Source organism: Neoarius graeffei, chromosome 19, assembly GCF_027579695.1.
Source record: "Neoarius graeffei isolate fNeoGra1 chromosome 19, fNeoGra1.pri, whole genome shotgun sequence".
NCBI classification, from domain to species: Eukaryota; Metazoa; Chordata; class Actinopteri; order Siluriformes; family Ariidae; genus Neoarius; species Neoarius graeffei.
Genome location: NC_083587.1, coordinates 44,906,112 through 44,923,148, shown reverse-complemented (window position 1 = coordinate 44,923,148; position 17,037 = coordinate 44,906,112). Strand labels below are relative to the sequence as shown.

The window sequence follows — 17,037 nt, the reverse complement described above, 5'->3', positions numbered from 1 at the left end:
TATCGGAAGTCGAGCAGAAATGCCATATAATCATCACGAATATAACGATTTTGCTGAATTTAATAGATGATTTTGTATTTGTTGATGCAATTAATTCATATTTTTAATGGAAAGAAACTGATATATAGCGTGCATTTATGTTTCATGTCCCATATCCTTTAAACTGTTGAACAATTATAGTGTGTCCTTAAAAGCAAATGTAAATGTTGCACATCGACTATTCATACAGTCTTGGTGTAACGATCAGTTACTATTATTTTGAATGTTTTTTTTTTTTAAATGTAATTTTAATGTCTTTTCCATGCAGGTTAAAGTGTCCACTAAGCTCTGCTGTAGTGCTGGCATCCTATGCTGTTCAGTGTAAGTCTGATATCTCAGATATGCTGATCGAACGAACAAATGTAGTACTTAATAGCTCAAGGGTCCCCAGTTTGATCCTGAGCTGGGGTTACTGACGGTTTTGCATGTTCTCATGTCCACGTTTGATTCCTCCAGAATCTTTCCAGCTCATAAAAGCATGCATGGGGGGGAATTAGCGGTGCTAAATTGCCCTGGATGTGAAATAAATGTGTGCGTGCGCATGGTGTCCAGTGATGGACTGACCACCATGACCCTTTATCAGGATAAGCAGTTACTGATGATCAATAAACAATAGAAGAGCAATAACAATTAACAATTATTCGGCGAAGGCAAGGTGAATAATCACGGAGATGAAATCGAGGTTATTATTTACTGATATTCACTGAGCCTGAAGTAATGTAATGCTTTGTGACTCATATCACTTATCTATGCCGAGTCTCACAAAATACTTTGTTTTTGAAATGGATAAAATAAATCACAATTCCACCTTACCTTTGAATAGTTTTAGACCAAATTTTGTAGCGTCTTTAGTGCTTTTAGGAATAGCATTGTCCTTCAAAATTTCTAATTCTTCCTCTCTTACGGTGACCAAGCGATTGGCCGCCGTTTTGCCGAGTCGCTGGAGGTAATTATCAAGAAATAATCTGAATCTCTCGACCAATCAGCGCATGCGATTTCCTATAATCACTTCCATATTTATACTAAACTGTATTAATAGCACTTTTTTTTTTTCTTTCTGTTTGATAAACAGCTGAATTTGGAGACCATGTTCCTGAGAATCCCGCTGGATATCTTGGCCAGATCCAATTTCTTCCTGATCAGGACAAGGACTTCCTTTTTAAAGTGGAGTCATTACATCCTCAGCACAAGTATGTACATATAGTAGCACTAAAAAGGTTGGACACACCTAGTAATTCATAGGTTTTTCTGTATTGTGAGTATTTTCTACATTGTAGAACAATGCAGAAAACACCAAAACTATGAAATAACATGTATGGAATTATATGGTAAACAAAGTGTGTGTATGTGGGGGGATCAAAACAATATTTCATATTTTAGAGTCTTCAAAGTGTCCACCTTGATGACACTTTGCGTACTATTGGCATTATCTTAACCAGCTTCATGAGGTAGTCACCTGGAATGCTTTTCAGTTAACAAGGGTGCTTCGTCAAAAGTTAGCGGTACGTCTTGCTGCCTTAAAGTGCATATCACGGGTAAATTCAGCAGGAAGATCGATGTAATTCTCCTATTTTATATTAAAGTTTGGTCAAATATCTGTCACATTTTGTGCAATTTTTTTTACCTTGCGCAATACCAGAAAAATTCAGTTGAAATCAAGCCATTTGAGGCGAATTGGTCCGCCTCTGAAAAAACTTGGCATTTGGATTTCCCGGCAAACATTGATTTTCGTGACGTCACGTGCGGGACGCCTCCTTCTGAATCCTACGTCAGCGCTGGTTTGTTTATGAGAAAACGACCTGGTGGTTTTCTGCAAATTTCTTCAACGTTATCGCGTAATTATTAAAATGGTTAACAGATGTATCGTAGGAGGGTGCAGCAACATTACATTCTTCATCCAAAGGTGAAGTAACATTGCGCTCAGGTGACAATTCCATATTTCAATGCAAAATCGCTAGCTGCTAAACTTGGTCTACACAGGCTGTGCACTGAAACCGTGCAAGCTCTCGCAGCCTGCTGGCGCTTCTGCAGGTGACGTCACGAATCTGGCTCCAGACTCCCTTGGGATTTTTTGTTATTTTATTTTTTTCTGCTGTAGACAGATGGCCTTGTGCAAAATTACACTTCTGGATGAGTGTGTAAAGGGACATTCATATTAAAAAAAAAAAAAAAAGAATTTGGTCCAGGATATGCACTTTAATGCGTTTGAGATCATACAGTAAATGGGCCCTATTCCACAACTGTAGTAATCTATATTATGTCAAGAACCGCTCAACTAAGTAAAGAGAAATGACAGTCCATCATTAAGGCATAAAGGTCAGTCAGTCTGGAAAAGTGCAAGAACTTTGAACGTATCTTCAAGTGCAGTTGCAAAAAACATCGAAATGCTACGATGAACCTGGCCCTCATGAGGACCGTCCCAGGAAAGTAAGACCAAAATGTACCTCTGCTTCAGAGGATAAGTGCATTAGAGTTACCAGCCTCAGAAATCACCAACTAACAGCACCTCAGATTAGAGCTTACATGATTGCTTCAGAGTTCAGGTAGGAGACACATCTCAACATCAATTGTTCAGAGGAGACTCTGGTAATCAAGGCCTTCACGGTCGAATTGCTGCTGAGGGAGACCAATAAGAAGAGAATTTCTTGGGCCAAGGAATAGACATTAGACCAATGGAAATCTGTACTTTGGTCTGAGGAGTCCAAATTTGAGATTTCTGGTTTCAAATGCTAAGTCTTTGGAACGGACAGTACCTACAGTACATGTGAGGTTCCCACTGTGGAGCATGGAGGAGGAGGAGGTGTGATGGTGTAGAGGTGCTTTGCTGGGAACACTGTTGGCAAATTATTCAGAATTGAAGGCACACTTAACAAGCATCACTACCACAACATTCTGCAGTGACATGCCATCCCATCTGGTTTGCACTTAGTGGGACCATCTTTTGTTTTTCAACACTGCAGTAACCCAGAACGCACCTCCAGGTTATGTAAGGGCTGTTTATCCAGAAAGGAGAGTGAAGGAGTGCTGCATAACATGACCTTGCATCCACAATCGCATGAACAAAACCCAATTGAGATGGTTTGGGACTAGTTGGACCGCAGAGTGAAAGAAAAGCAGCCAACAAGTGCTCAGTGTTGGGAACTGTGGGAACTCCTTCGAGAATTGTTGAAAAACCATTCCAGGTGAATACCTAATGAAGCTGGTTGAGCGAATGCCAAGAGTGTAAAGCTGTCGTCAAAGCAAAAGGTGCCAACTTTGAAGAGTCTAAAAGTATAAAACATTTTGCTTTGTTGACTCCTTCTTTTTGCTTGCTGTATAATTCTGTATGTTATTTCATAGTTTTGTTGTCCATCATTCTACAATGTAGAAAATAATAAAACTAAGAAAAAAACATTGAATTAGGTGGTGTGTGTGTGTGTGTACTGTAGTGATGATGCATTTGTGGATGTGCATGTGCCATGTGTTGGAGTGCACACTTGTTTTCACTTGTACGTGTGTGTGTAAGGGGAGTGGAAAGAGCAAGAGTGACTAACTAAGCTTATGTGCATTCCAGAGGCCTGTCTCAGAGTGAGGCAGAGTTGTGTTACCTGAACACAGCTAGAACCTTAGAACTCTATGGAGTAGAGCTTCATAGTGCATGGGTAACACATTCATTTCATTGTCTCAAAGCTTTTGATTTTTTTTTTTCCAGTGGTTGCTTTAGACCAGGGCTTTTCAAAGTGTGGGGCGCGCCTCCCCTAGGGGGCGCCAGAGTTCTTCGGGGGGGCGCGCAACGTGAGGAAAAATAAACCAGAATAAGTTAGTATTGCAGACATTTAGTGAACTTCAGCTAGCCTTTGCCAGAGACAAAATGGATCGATTTTTAGTACCGAAAGCTACAGTGAGTGAGGAGACAGAGTCTGGGCCAAGCAAAAAAAAGAAGGAAGTATGACCACGATTATTTAAAGTTTGGATTTTCATGGACCGGATCTGAAGATGCTCCACTGCCACAGTGTGTTGTCTGCCAAGAGGTGCTAGCTAACGATGCTATGAGATGTTTAAAATGTGTAAAACAAGAAGTTTTAAAAAAAGCACAGATGTTTAAAATGTGTAAAAAAAAAAAAAAAAAGAAAGAAAAGAGGTTTTAAAAAGCATAGATGTTTAAAATGTGTAAAAAAGAGGTTTTAAAAAGCACAGATGTTTAAAATGTGTAAAAAGAAATGTTTTAAAAAGCACAAGTTTAAAATGTGTAAAAAAGAAGCTTTAAAAAGCACAGATGTTTAAAATGTGAAAAAATAGAGGTTTTAAAAAGCATAGATGTTTAAAATGTGTAAAAAAAGAGGTTTTAAAAAGCAAGTTTAAAATGTGTAAAGAAAGAAAAGAGGTTTTAAAAAGCACAGATGTTTAAAATGTGTAAAAAAGGTTTTAAAAACCACAAGTTTAAAATGTGTAAAAAAGATGTTTTAAAAAGCACAGAAGTTTAAAATGTGTAAAAAAGATGTTTTAAAAAGCACAAGTTTAAAATGTGTAAAAAAGAGGTTTTAAAAAGCACAGATGTTTAAAATGTGAAAAAATAAAGAAGAGGTTTTAAAAAGCATAGATGTTTAAAATGTGTAAAAAAAAAAGATGTTTTAAAAAGCAGATGTTTAAAATGTGTTAAAAGGTTTTAAAAAGCACAGATGTTTAAAATGTGTAAAAAAGATGTTTTAAAAAGCACAGATGTTTAAAATGTGTAAAGAAAGAAAAGAGGTTTTAAAAAGCATAGATGTTTAAAATGTGTAAAAAAGAGGTTTTAAAAAGCACAGAAGTTTAAAATGTGTAAAAAAGAGGTTTTAAAAAGCACAGATGTTTTAAAATGTGTAAAAAATGTTTTTAAAAAGCTCATATGTTTAAAATGTGTAAAAGAAAAATGTGTACAACAACCATTTTTTAAAAATCCGAATGGAACATTAAGTATAGCAACAACAAAAATTGTAAAGGGGGTGCTGTTGTTTATTTGCTCTCTGAGGGGGGGCTGACTCTCCCACACTTTGAAAAGCCCTGCTTTAGACAATAAGAGTGTAGATTTAAGTGCATGACTAATTATTACCAAAATGATTCTTCTTTTTCTTAGGACGTTAGTAACCCATCTCTCTGGGTTGGGATTGCATCAGGAGGTGTGGCCATGTTTTGCGATTTGGTTTGTTCCAGTTTCTTCCCCTGGTAAGTTAAGCTCAATCGGCCTCTTTTCTGATCATTTGATAACACTGCTGGAGCCTGCCCATGATTTATGATGAATCAGTATGAATGTTTTTAGAAACGGTACAATAAAACACTATTTTATTAGGATGTGTTTTGGCAACAGTTTGGTGCTATTGCGGTAGTTTGTAATGTTATAAATAAACATAACCATCATCTGTTTCTCTAAAGATTGAATCACATTTTAACTGTGGATGTTTTGAATATTCAGCTGTGGGTTTTTTTTTTTTTTGGTTTTGTTTTGTTTTTTCTTTTGGGTGGTTTCCCAAATGAAAGGCTTGACTGCGAGTAGCTTTTCACAGCTCATTGTGTACTCTGACACAATGCAGAATGATTGATTTAATGTTTCAAATGTTTACCTGCAATCTTAACAGCTGATTTCACATGACTAAAAGAATTGCAACACAATCCTTGGTTCTCTGAAACTGGACCTGATCTCAGATGTTAACACTCCTTAAAATGATCAGTGAATTTTTACTGCACAGTTTATTGTACAGAACAAACTTGAACCATCATTTATTCACCAAGTTCTGATTAATAGGCATATTGCAATTGCAGTGTTTAGCAATATAATCATGTCGTTTTATCCATATAATGCAAACAGTAGTATGAATCGTGAAATGCTATTAACATCTATTTTGAGAGAACATTTAAGAAACACCCTTTTGATTATCTTCTATACTCTCAGGATCAATATAATCAAGATTTCCTTCAAAAGAAAGAGATTCTTTATTCACCTTCGGCGGAAACATGTAAGTTTATAGGTGAAGAACAACACAGCTGGTTTACTTAACAACTTTTTTTTTTTTTTGGGCAGTTCTTGCATAAAGAGTTGTTAATTTTTTATGCTTTTATGTAGGGGGAGGTTGGACAACAAGTGGTGTCTCTGTCCATGCCCAATGCTCGTTCCTGTAAAAACTTCTGGCGATCCTGCGTGGACCATCACGCATTCTACAGCAGAAGAAACTTGCATGCCATCTCCAAACCTAGGTACATTTCCACACAGGAAATTCCACCTATGCTTTCTGATTTCATTATGCTTTTGGATTCTACCAATGACCGTGTTTCTGGATGTGGATCTGTTGAAGGTCTGTCCCTCTATATCGGAAACTAGTAGGTGAGGTGATGTGGAACCCTTTAATAAAGTCTCTTTCCACTGAACATCTTGAAACCAAAAGTCTTCCCTCCAGATCTCCACCCAGTACACCTAACTGGTACTGTGTTCATATGGAAATTGATAAGTAATAATAAGTTGGATTAGTTGTTTGGTTTGATGATTTTGAATATTGTTCTTGTTTTAGGCGTAGCCCTCGTTTGCGTCATGACGTTCGTAAGCCACGTCCATCTTCTGTAGACAACCTTACCAATGACATGTGTTATGTGACTGAAAGTGAAGATGTGTTCTATACTTACAGGTAAACAATGGCCCTTGCCTGTTCTCTCTGTACATTTATTTACTATAATCTCCCTTTTGTAATTCAGCTGCTCAAGTCAGTAAAGAGTATGAATTTGTTTAATGAAGGAAAGCTCAGGAAGACGAGAAGCCCAGCAATGTGCAGTCTCCATTTGATGAAAGCACTTTGGATGAGGAAGACTGGCACTGTCTCTGGAATAAGGTGAGTGGAAACTTCAGGGAGTATATAGCGTCAGGTTATAGATCAAGAAATTTGTCAAATAAATAACACCACACGGGGGCTGCAAAAGTAGGTACACAGTAAGGATTATTCCAGTATTATAATAGTGGTGCTAGGTTTCATTTAATACTAACATTTTGTGCAAATGGTTTGTTTTTCGTTACCGTATACCTACTTTTGCAGCCCCCTGTGTGTGTGTGAGAGATGTATAAACACACGTGTGTGTGTGTGTATATATATATATATATATATATATATATATATATATATATATATATATATATATATATATATATATAAATAAAAACACATACACGTGTGTGCTTTTTATATATATATATAAAAAAATCTCCTTCTCACCCCCGGCGAGGGGGTGGTATCCATGTCATCCTCAGTTTGAGGGTTCTGCGCAGTATCTTCGACGTTCCTAGGACTGCGGTCTTCTGGACTGAGGCTTCAGATGTTGTTCCTGGGATTTGCTGGAGCCACTCTCCCAGTTTGGGGGTTACTGGGAGTGTACTGTAGGCATCAAATTTTAACCAAGTTTATATTTGCAAAGTACAATTAAGTTAGTCAGTAAAACTACTGAAAATATTTTCTTTAATACTTTTGTTAGTTAAATAAAGGTTCATGTGAATTAACCCTTGTGCGGTGTTCATATTTTTGTTACTCAGCCAGTGTTCGTGGGTCTGGTGACCCTGCTGCATGCATGCGCGCATATATATATGAATGAGTGATTCCACGCTTATGGGTACTGAAATGGGGACATGAACTTATTCACCTAAAACCATTTCTTTTTTGCATGCAGCAGGTCCACCAGACCCACGAACACTGGCTGAGTAACAAAAATATGAACACCGCACAAGGGTTAATTCACATGAACCTTTATTTAACTAACAAAAGTATTAAAGAAAATATTTTCAGTAGTTTTACTGACTAACTTAATTGTACTTTGCAAATATAAACTTGGTTAAAATTTGATGCCTACAGTACACTCGGAAGAAATTGACAGAGGCATTATAACCATTGTATTGCATCACCTTTCCTTTTTAATAACTTTTTAATCATATGGGATCTGAGGAGACTAATTGTTGCAGTTTTGCAATTGAAAATTTTGTCCATTCTTGCTTGACACTTCAGCTGCTCATCAGTCTGTGGTCACCGTTGTCTGATAATTTTCAACATGATGCACCGTACATTTTCAATAGGAGACAGATCTGGGCTGGTGTCAGGCCAGTTAAGTACATACACTCTATTGATGAAGCCAGGCTGTTGTACCCTGTGCAGAATGAGGCCTGGCATTGTCCAGCTGAAATAAGCATGGCCTTCCAAGGAAGACATGTCAGTGGAATCCGTCTCTCTCAAATCCCAATACAGTCATGTGAAAAAATAAGTATGTCCCATGGAAATTATAGACTTTTTTTTTTTTCTCAACATATTTAAACAAGCAAACATTTCACTCTTTCTTGATACAATGCCTACAGATAGAGGTAATATAACCTAACAGACAACACACAAAACTGACATTTTGTAGTCATTTTCATAATTTCAGTTTAAAAAAAAAAAATTCAGTCCAGAAAAGTAAGTACACCCGTACATTTATCACACTTTCAAATCCATAAAATTAGAATCGGGTGTTCCAGATTAGGTGCCGTTAATTAGAACCTCCTGCCAAGATCTAAAGAGCTGTCTCAGGACCCCAGAAAAAAGGTTGTGGATGCTTATGAATCTGGCAAGGGATTAAAAAAGGTCTCTGAATTATTAAAAATGAACCATTCCACTGCAAGGAAAATCATCTACAATTGGTGTACATATCAAACAAGCTGCCAGTTTGTCCAGGACTGTCCAGTTGCCATGCACCTGTTCCTGATTAGAGCGCAATCGGTGTTTGTTGTCTGTCTCACAACACACAGACAGGGCAAAGTATATGCACTGCACCTTGTCTCATGTTATCAAGCCTTTGTTTAGTGCATTGCTCTCCTGGTTTTGACCTGCATTTGTGTTTTTGGACTTTGCTTTTGATATTGCCGCTTATACTCTGTCTGTGCCTTGCCTGACCTCTGCTTGTTATATGACCAAGATTTTGCATTACATTTTGGATCTGTTTGCCAGTGTGCTTTTAATAAAATCTTTCTGCACTTGCATCCGTCTACTGCCCTTACATGACAATGTTTTGCCAATCTAATGGATGGTAGTGGAAGAGAGCAGGGTTCACTGTCATGGTGCCTAAACCTGGATCTGTATGGTTCCTCCATCTCGGATTAGACCTGCCTACACCTTATGATGGAGTTGATTTCCCTCCAGGTGGAATTTTGCTCCATTTTAGGCTCTTTTTATTTTGACTTGTTGGAGTCAAAAACTTTCAAGAGCTTGTGTAGGATACATGATTTACTGGTTCACTGGGGGTATGGTGGTGTAGTGGTTAGCACTGTCACCTCACAGCAAGAAGGTCCTGGATTCGAGCCCAGCAGCCCATGAGGGCTTTTCTGTGTGGAGTTTGCATGTTCTCCCTGTGTGTGCATGGGTTTCCTCCAGGTGCTCCGGTTTCCCCCACAGTCCAAAGACATGCAGGTTAGGCTAATTGGTGGCTCTAAATTGACCGTAGGTGTGAAATGTGAATGGTGGTTTTGTGTGTTAGTCCTGCGATGACCTGACGACTTGTCCAGGGTGTATCCAGCCTCTTGCCCATAGTCAGCTGTGATGGGCTCCAGCTTGCCTGTGACCCTGTACAGGATAAGCAGCTACAGATAATGGATGGATGGTTCACTGGACCAGCTTGCCAGTGTGTGGAATACTTCCTTACCATTGAGCACCCATGCCTTCAAGACCCCATGTCATCTGGTAACATTCTAAAATTCCTGTACCAAGCTCTAGGGAAGGAGGCTCCCCTAATATTTGTTTGTTTGTTTTGGGGGGGTTGGTACTCCCTGAGGCTGATGCAGATGGGGAGGCCCACACTCCAGAGCTGTCTCCTGAGGACAATGCAGTGGCAGACAAAGCAGCCTCCGCTCCAGTGCTCGCACTGGAGGCTGACAGGGGGCATCCAGTTCAGGCTTTGGGGAGGGCAAGATCTTCGCTCCCACTGTCAGGCTTCATTGAGGATGCCGTTGCTCTGCTGCCAGGCTTCAGAGAGCCTGAACTGAACCAAAGCTTCCACCTGCTTCCCTGCTCCCATATGAAGCCCAACCTGAACCCAAACCTCTACCTAAACCCATATTCCGGTGCCACATCAGGCCAGAGCAGATCCCTGAGGGGACTTCATCCAGCTCCCGATCCTTATCCCCGGGGCCGACCAAGGAGTTTTTTAGCACCCAGAGGGAACTCTTTGGGGGAGGTTCTGTCATGTCCACACACATAAGTACTCGGCGAGCACCACAGACTGCAACTTGCACACAGCACCATGCCCAAGCTCATTAGAACTAATTGCCTTGCACCTGTTCCTGATTAGATTGCAGTCACAGTGCACACTTTTATAAGGACTCTCAACAACACACAGATGGGGTGAAGTATGTGCTGTAGCTTGTGTATCACATTACCAAGCCTTTGTTTAGTGCATTGCTCTCCTGGTTTTGACCCATGTTTGTGTTTTAGACTTTGCCTTTGATATTGTTACTTGTACTCCTGTCTGTGCCTCGCCTGACTTGTTACATGACGACGATTTTGCATTACGTTTAGGATCTGTTTGCCAGCGTGCTTTTTAATGAAATCTTTCTGCACTTAAATTTGTGTACCACCTTTACATGGCAAGTGCCATCTCTTGAAATAGGACTAGCTTCATAAACGTGCTAGAAATGTCAGGGAAACTGGTTTATTGACCTCCGACTATATGCATAAAATTTGCTCATTATTAACCAAGTGATAATACCCATCAAATCCAAATTGCTGACCAGTTAAGCACACCCATGCATACTAATATTTTCGTGTGCTTGAAAATCACTGCAATATGAAATGGAATTAAAAGAAAAGGATATTGTCTCAGACTTGAGCATATGCACTAGGTGTGAAAACAGATTAAATGAACCAGTGATGTAATTTCTGGTTTTGATTTAGAAGTTCTTCTTTTTCCTCTTCCTCTTCTTGCAGGATATGGAAGCTGATGGGGAGCTTCTGCTAATCAGAATCAGCCCTGACAATGATGGCAAGTTTGGATTCAATGTCAAAGTGAGTGTATTCAGTTATTCCTATGTGTATATTTATGCGTGTAATGACCAAGTTTGTTTTGCTAATTGCATTACACATTATGCTTTCTTGAATGGTTGTTTATTTTAGGGAGGTGTGGATCAAAAGATGCCTTTGGCAATCTCTCATGTAAACCCTGATTCTCCGGTAAGGAGTATGAACAGATTGGGTTTGAATTTTCTTGTATCACAATATGTAATACTACATGGAAGTCTGCCTCTTTGCTGCAGGCTGGTCGCTGTGTTCCTGCATTGCTGGAGGGAGATCAAGTGCTCTTAATAAATGGGCGTGACATCTCAGAACACACACATCAACAAGTGGTCATGTTCATCAAAGCCAGCAGAGAGTCCCACAGCAAGGAGCTTGCCCTGCTTGTACGCAGAAAAGGTTTGTTGATCTACGGTGAATGTTGATTATTCAGCTCAGCTGGTGTTTAGTTTGGAACAGTTGACTTGTATTGGCAATCTCTATCGACCAGTATTTTCCAGTCACTAAATGGGTCAAAAGCACTTGTTACAGACACTCACTGTCTGCTTTAATAGGAACACCTGCACATTCATGCAGTTATACAATCAGCCAATCATGTGGCAGCAGCACAATGCATAAAATCATGCAGATACAGGTCAAGCGCTTCAGTTAATGTTTAACATTTAAACATCAAGATGGAGCGGGAGGTTGTCGGCACCAGATGGGCTGGCTGATCTCCTGGGAATTTCACACAAAATAGACTCTGGAGTTTACACAGAATGGTGTGAAAAACCAAAAACAATGCCTGAGCAACAGTTCTGTGTGAACTCTAGAGACTTGTGTGTGTTTTAAAAAAAAAAAAAATCAGCAGTTTCTGAAATACTCAAACCCATCTGGCACCAACAGCCATGCCACGATTAAAGTGCATATTCTGGACCAATTTCGTTTTTTTTTTTTCCCTTAATATAAAAGTATATCCCTTTACACACTCATCCAGAAGGGTAATTTTGCACAAGGCCATCTGTCTACAGCAGAAAAAAAATAAAATAAAACGCGTCTGGAAAAATCCCAAGGGAATCTGGAGCCAGAATCGTGATGTCACCTGCGGAAGCGCCAGCAGGCTGCGAGAGCTTTTGCAGTCTCAGTGCACAGCCTGTGTAGACCAAGCGCTCCCATTTCTCTCTCATTGTCCGGTCTTTTGGAAAACGATGAGCACTAATCCCATCAAGATTGGTGTTGCTACACCCTCCTACGATACATCTGTTAACCATTTTAATAATTACGCAATAACGTTGAAATTTGCAGAAAACCACCAGGTTGTTTTCTCATAAACAAACCAGCGCTGACGTAGGATTCAGAGGGAGGCATCCCGCACGCGACGTCACGAAAATCAATGTTTCCCGGGAAATCCAAATGCCAAGTTTTTTCAAAGGCGGACCAATTCACCTCAAATGGCTTGATTTTAACTGAATTTTTCTGGTATTGCACAAGCTAAAAAAAATTGCAGAGAATGCAGAATGTTACAGATATTTGACCAAAGTTTAATATAAAATAGGAAAATTACACTGATCTTGCTCCTGAATTTACCCGTAATATACACTTCAGGGCTCGAAATTTGTATTTTTTTTTTTTTTTTTTTCACCAGCCAGCCAGACTAGTTACCTTCCAAAGTAACTAGCCAAACAGAAAATCAACTAGCCAAAATTTGTTCATGTATGAATTTTACTTCTGTCAAAAATAACACAAAAGAGAGTAGTTACCATTGTTCATGACTAATGTGCATTTATTTCAAGAACCGGAGTATTTTGATCAGGGGTGAAAGTAACTTTTAATTCTTGCCGGTACTATTATTTTGAGTCATAGTGCACGTGCCGAAAAATACACCTAATTATTTATTTTTGTCGAACAGGCACACACGCATTCAGTCATATGCGCGATGCAGACATTAATGTCTCACGTGCACGCTCTTGCTCGCTTGCTTTAGATTCCCAGAGATATTATCCAATTTGCGGGCATCAGGGAGCCACTATCAATATGTGGGAGACTCCCGGAACTTCCGGTAGACTTGGGATGTCTGTTATATGCATGCGCAATAGTGAAAAAAACAACAGCCTGACCGTCCTGCCGATAAACACATAGGTTAACACAGACACAGCACACGCTTAATATGTGGCGGCTTTAGTTGACGGTATGTCTGAATCTTTGCTTCATATATCTTTTTTTTTTTTTTTTTTTCAACTAGCCAGCCAGGCTGGCTAGTGACAGGAATTACTCGCCAAATGACAAGTCGCCTCAGGTGACCGGACCACCGCGAATTTCGAGCCCTGAACTTTAAAGTCACAGATCACACTTCTTTCCCATTCTGATGTTTGGTGTGAACATTAACTGAAGCTTTTGATCTGAACCTGCATGATTTTGTGTTGTGTTCCTGCCACATAACTGGCTGAATGGATAACTGCATCAATGAGCGGGTGTATAGATGTTCTTGTTAAAGTGGATGGTGAATGCATGGATTAAAGTTTTCCGTCCCTACGACGGATTTCCGTCAACTGGGAGCGCTAAAGGTCAATAATGAGAGTGATGCAGATCCGAGGGAAAAAAAGGGGGGTAGGCCCATAGGTCTGACACCGATGTGATTTAGAACTTAACCAAGCTGCTGTGATTGCCTGTTGTTGAACCCTTTCTTGTGCTGTGTTTGAGTATATGTAAAGGAATAAGTTGTTGCGCTAGATAAGCCTAAATAAATAAATACAGCCTTCGCTACTGTCTAGTCCCGGGGAGGCTCGGCGTAGGCGGGGAGGCTCGGCATAGGCAGCAAGCCACGGTGCTCGGCTTGAGTTTCGTTTCTATCGGCGGCTCCAGCCCGGCTTTGCGCGCTCGTAACTCGGCCAGGGGAGGTCCCAGCCTCTCCAAACTTGGCAGCCAGTGACCTCTGCCCTCTCCCCAACGAACCAGCGCTGCCAGGGCGGGCCAGCCCCGCGCCTCGGGACGCGATTCACCCCGAGGCGAGCCGCGGCGCTCCGCATCAGTTTCCTTTTAACGGCGGCTCCACTGATGAAACAATCTGGCTGTCCTACTACTAGGCAACTACTTGCCTACTACTAATACTAGGCCTATTATAGTAGTAGTAATAATAATAATAATATTAATAATATTTGCCTATTGAAAGGCGATCAGGTGAAAAATCTAAACAGCCCTGCTGAAGCCACAGCAAGATCTATGCTATTAAGCCTTTTGTAGGTTAAACAGGCTTCAGCAGACAGCGTTGTGAAAAGGCTGTGTTTTTCTTTGGTTTGATTAGCCTACGTTTTAATCTTTAAGCATTATGGTTTCAGCAGTTCGCTTAAACATTGGAGGCTGCAGAGTCGGGCTGCAAGATTTCCCGGCACTTGTTTAAGATGCCAAACTTCATAGTAAGGAGAAAATAATTCCACAGTATTTGCTGCCTCGTCAGTCTCAAAAATTAATAGTGAAGGACCAACGTGAATTAAGTCCCAAAAAAACATCTCGTAGGCCTATATTTTACATTTTCAAACAAGTCCGAAATTGGAAGTCAGTCAGTGGAGTGTAATGAAGTCTCATTCACTAAGCACAAAAGGTCGGAAAACAGTGGAGAAAACAGCTATTGCTTAAATAGGCTACTAATGGTTTACATTAGTAATTTAATGTATGTGACAAATTCATTGATTAAATACATAAAGAAGCGAATACTCCAAAGCTCAAAATTCAGGAAAGTGGCGCCGGTGTCACAAGTGCACAAGAACAGTTATTTGAAAGTTAACCGAATGAATTTGTGCGTGCACATGCAATTTCATGAAGAACCGGGACAATTGGCATTCGGTGAAAGATTCACACCTATGACTCATTATATTCGTGCGCGCCCTCTCGCCCACTGCTGCTTCGTTTTCCCGATTTACACGAGTGTCTGAAGATGGAGTTTTCAGAAATCTCCACTCTGCCCAGAGTTTGCAAAAGTAGCTGTTTTCAGTGACTGAAACCTCCGTATAGGTGTGAATGAGAGGTGCAACCAAATAAATAAACATGCGTCTTTTTTATCCGGCTACATGTAGGCTATCACTGCGCAAAGCCTCTAATGTTGAAATGGTAGTAATATTTGTTAAAATAATAGTAGGCTAATTTCCACATTAATTGGTAAAATGGCCCAAGGAATGTGATGGGGGGATGGCCGTTTTATAAGGGGGATGATTTGAGATTTTTATTTCAGAAGGGGGATGCCTCCCCCCACATCCCCCCCCCCACCCACCCACCCCCTTAACTCGAGTACTGCATATAAGGCCATATTTCACCGGACATAGGCCCTTCGATTTCCATCACTAGAGCGCGTCAAATTACTTTCGGTTTTGGCAGCATGAACGTGCTTCTTTTAAATGAAGGCACAGATGTCAGACATCGACAAAACAGTAAAGAATAAGTGGAGATGGGCTTGGCTAAATGAAATGGGCGATAATGGCAAGCTCCTGCTGCTGTACCAAGGAAAAAGAAACAAAAACGGGCATCGGGTGTTGCCAAACTAGATGCCTTTGGCTTCACTGCGAAGAAGCAGAAAAAGTGAACTTTCACTTTACTTTTCTTGTTTCCTGGCTTTATTTCAACAGACTTTCTTATTTTTTCTTTCTGTTCCACCCTTTTGAAAGTATGGTTCAAGTTCGACTGCACTTGCACTTTTCTCTTAACCACTGCTGTGCATTACTAAAGTATTGTTGAAATAAATTTGCACTTTGTGCTGAAAACTTGATGTTTCATCATGAATAGCCAGTAATGACAATGGTAAAGTCTTGCCTTAGCTTTAGTCATTGTTAAAATTATGTAAATGTACTATAAGTAGGGGCCTAGGGGATAATGGACAACACAGCGTTTAAAATTTGACACATTGCTGACGTGGTAGGGGCCAACGACATGGAGCTTTTTTTTTTGTCAGATTTTTTTTTTTTTTTGCTTTAATCCATGTGAATGTATCTAACTGTGGCCTGATGAATCACTTCTGGACCTTCAGCTGAGCATACCTGCTGAGACCTTCTAACACAAAGTGATGCAAGATGGAGTACTTACAATTAATACTGCTCTTATAGAGCCTGGCAATCAATGCTGGGAACTTTGAGTTTTTGCTAGTTTGCCTTTGGTTCAGAATGGCAAGGAACCCTAGTGGTTATCCAGGGTTCATGGAATTACAGTAGCTACATATGCAACTCCTCACAACACTTGAGACATTTAGGGACTGAAGACACCAAGTGATGAAGTATTTCAGGTGTTATTTTATCCCTTTCCTCTCGCAAACAGGTCTTGCGGTGTACGGGGACATCATTGTCATATTGTACATTTTTCAAATTTGCCACACATTCTCTATTGGGGACAGAAGGGACAGGCACCCTCTTCTTCCACTGCCATGCCTTTGTAACGTGTGCAGAACGTGGTTTTGCATTGTCGTCTTATATATCTGGAAAAGATGTCGTCTTGAAGGCAGCATATATTGCTCCAAAATCTCAATGTACTTTTCTGCATTAATGCTGCCATCACAGAAGTGTAAGTTACCTTTGCCAAGAGCACTGAGACAACCCCATACCAGGACAGACCCTGGCTTTTTGACTTGTTGCTGGTAACAGTCTAGTCGGTCCTTTTTGTCTTTTTGGTCCGGAGGCACGGTGTCCATTTCTTCCAAAAAAGACCTGGAATACTGATTTGTCTGACCACAGTACATGTTTTCACTGTGTGATAGTCCATCCCAGATGCCTCTGAGGCCAGAGAAGTCGATGACACTTCTGGACACAGTTAGTATAAGACTTTTTTTTTTTTTTTTTTCTTTTTTGCACAGTCAAGTTTTAACTGGCATTTATGAATGTAAATTTGTATTGTAGTGCTTGAAAAAGTTTTTTGGCAAAGGAATCCCTAGCCCATCTGGTTATATAGTGGAGCACCGTTATACAACGGTAGTTGGGATTCAAAGAATCTGACCATGTTATGAGTGAATCCATGTTATAACGGT

The 17,037-nt window shown here is 40.1% G+C and overlaps 1 protein-coding gene across 2 annotated transcripts in view; it reads left to right on the top strand.

The window, feature by feature from the left end:
* ptpn3 (protein tyrosine phosphatase non-receptor type 3) overlaps positions 1–17,037 on the top strand; it is a 92,066-nt gene that overhangs the window by 49,205 nt on the left and 25,824 nt on the right. For both annotated transcript variants that reach the window (XM_060900144.1, XM_060900143.1), the window contains exons 7-18: positions 308–360; positions 1,112–1,229; positions 3,593–3,680; positions 5,132–5,220; positions 5,945–6,008; positions 6,116–6,246; positions 6,345–6,470; positions 6,558–6,671; positions 6,779–6,872; positions 10,974–11,051; positions 11,160–11,216; positions 11,300–11,456. In XM_060900144.1, coding sequence (XP_060756127.1) covers positions 308–360; positions 1,112–1,229; positions 3,593–3,680; positions 5,132–5,220; positions 5,945–6,008; positions 6,116–6,246; positions 6,345–6,470; positions 6,558–6,671; positions 6,779–6,872; positions 10,974–11,051; positions 11,160–11,216; positions 11,300–11,456 — 1,169 coding nt within the window. The remainder of the gene's footprint in view (positions 1–307; positions 361–1,111; positions 1,230–3,592; positions 3,681–5,131; positions 5,221–5,944; positions 6,009–6,115; positions 6,247–6,344; positions 6,471–6,557; positions 6,672–6,778; positions 6,873–10,973; positions 11,052–11,159; positions 11,217–11,299; positions 11,457–17,037) is intronic.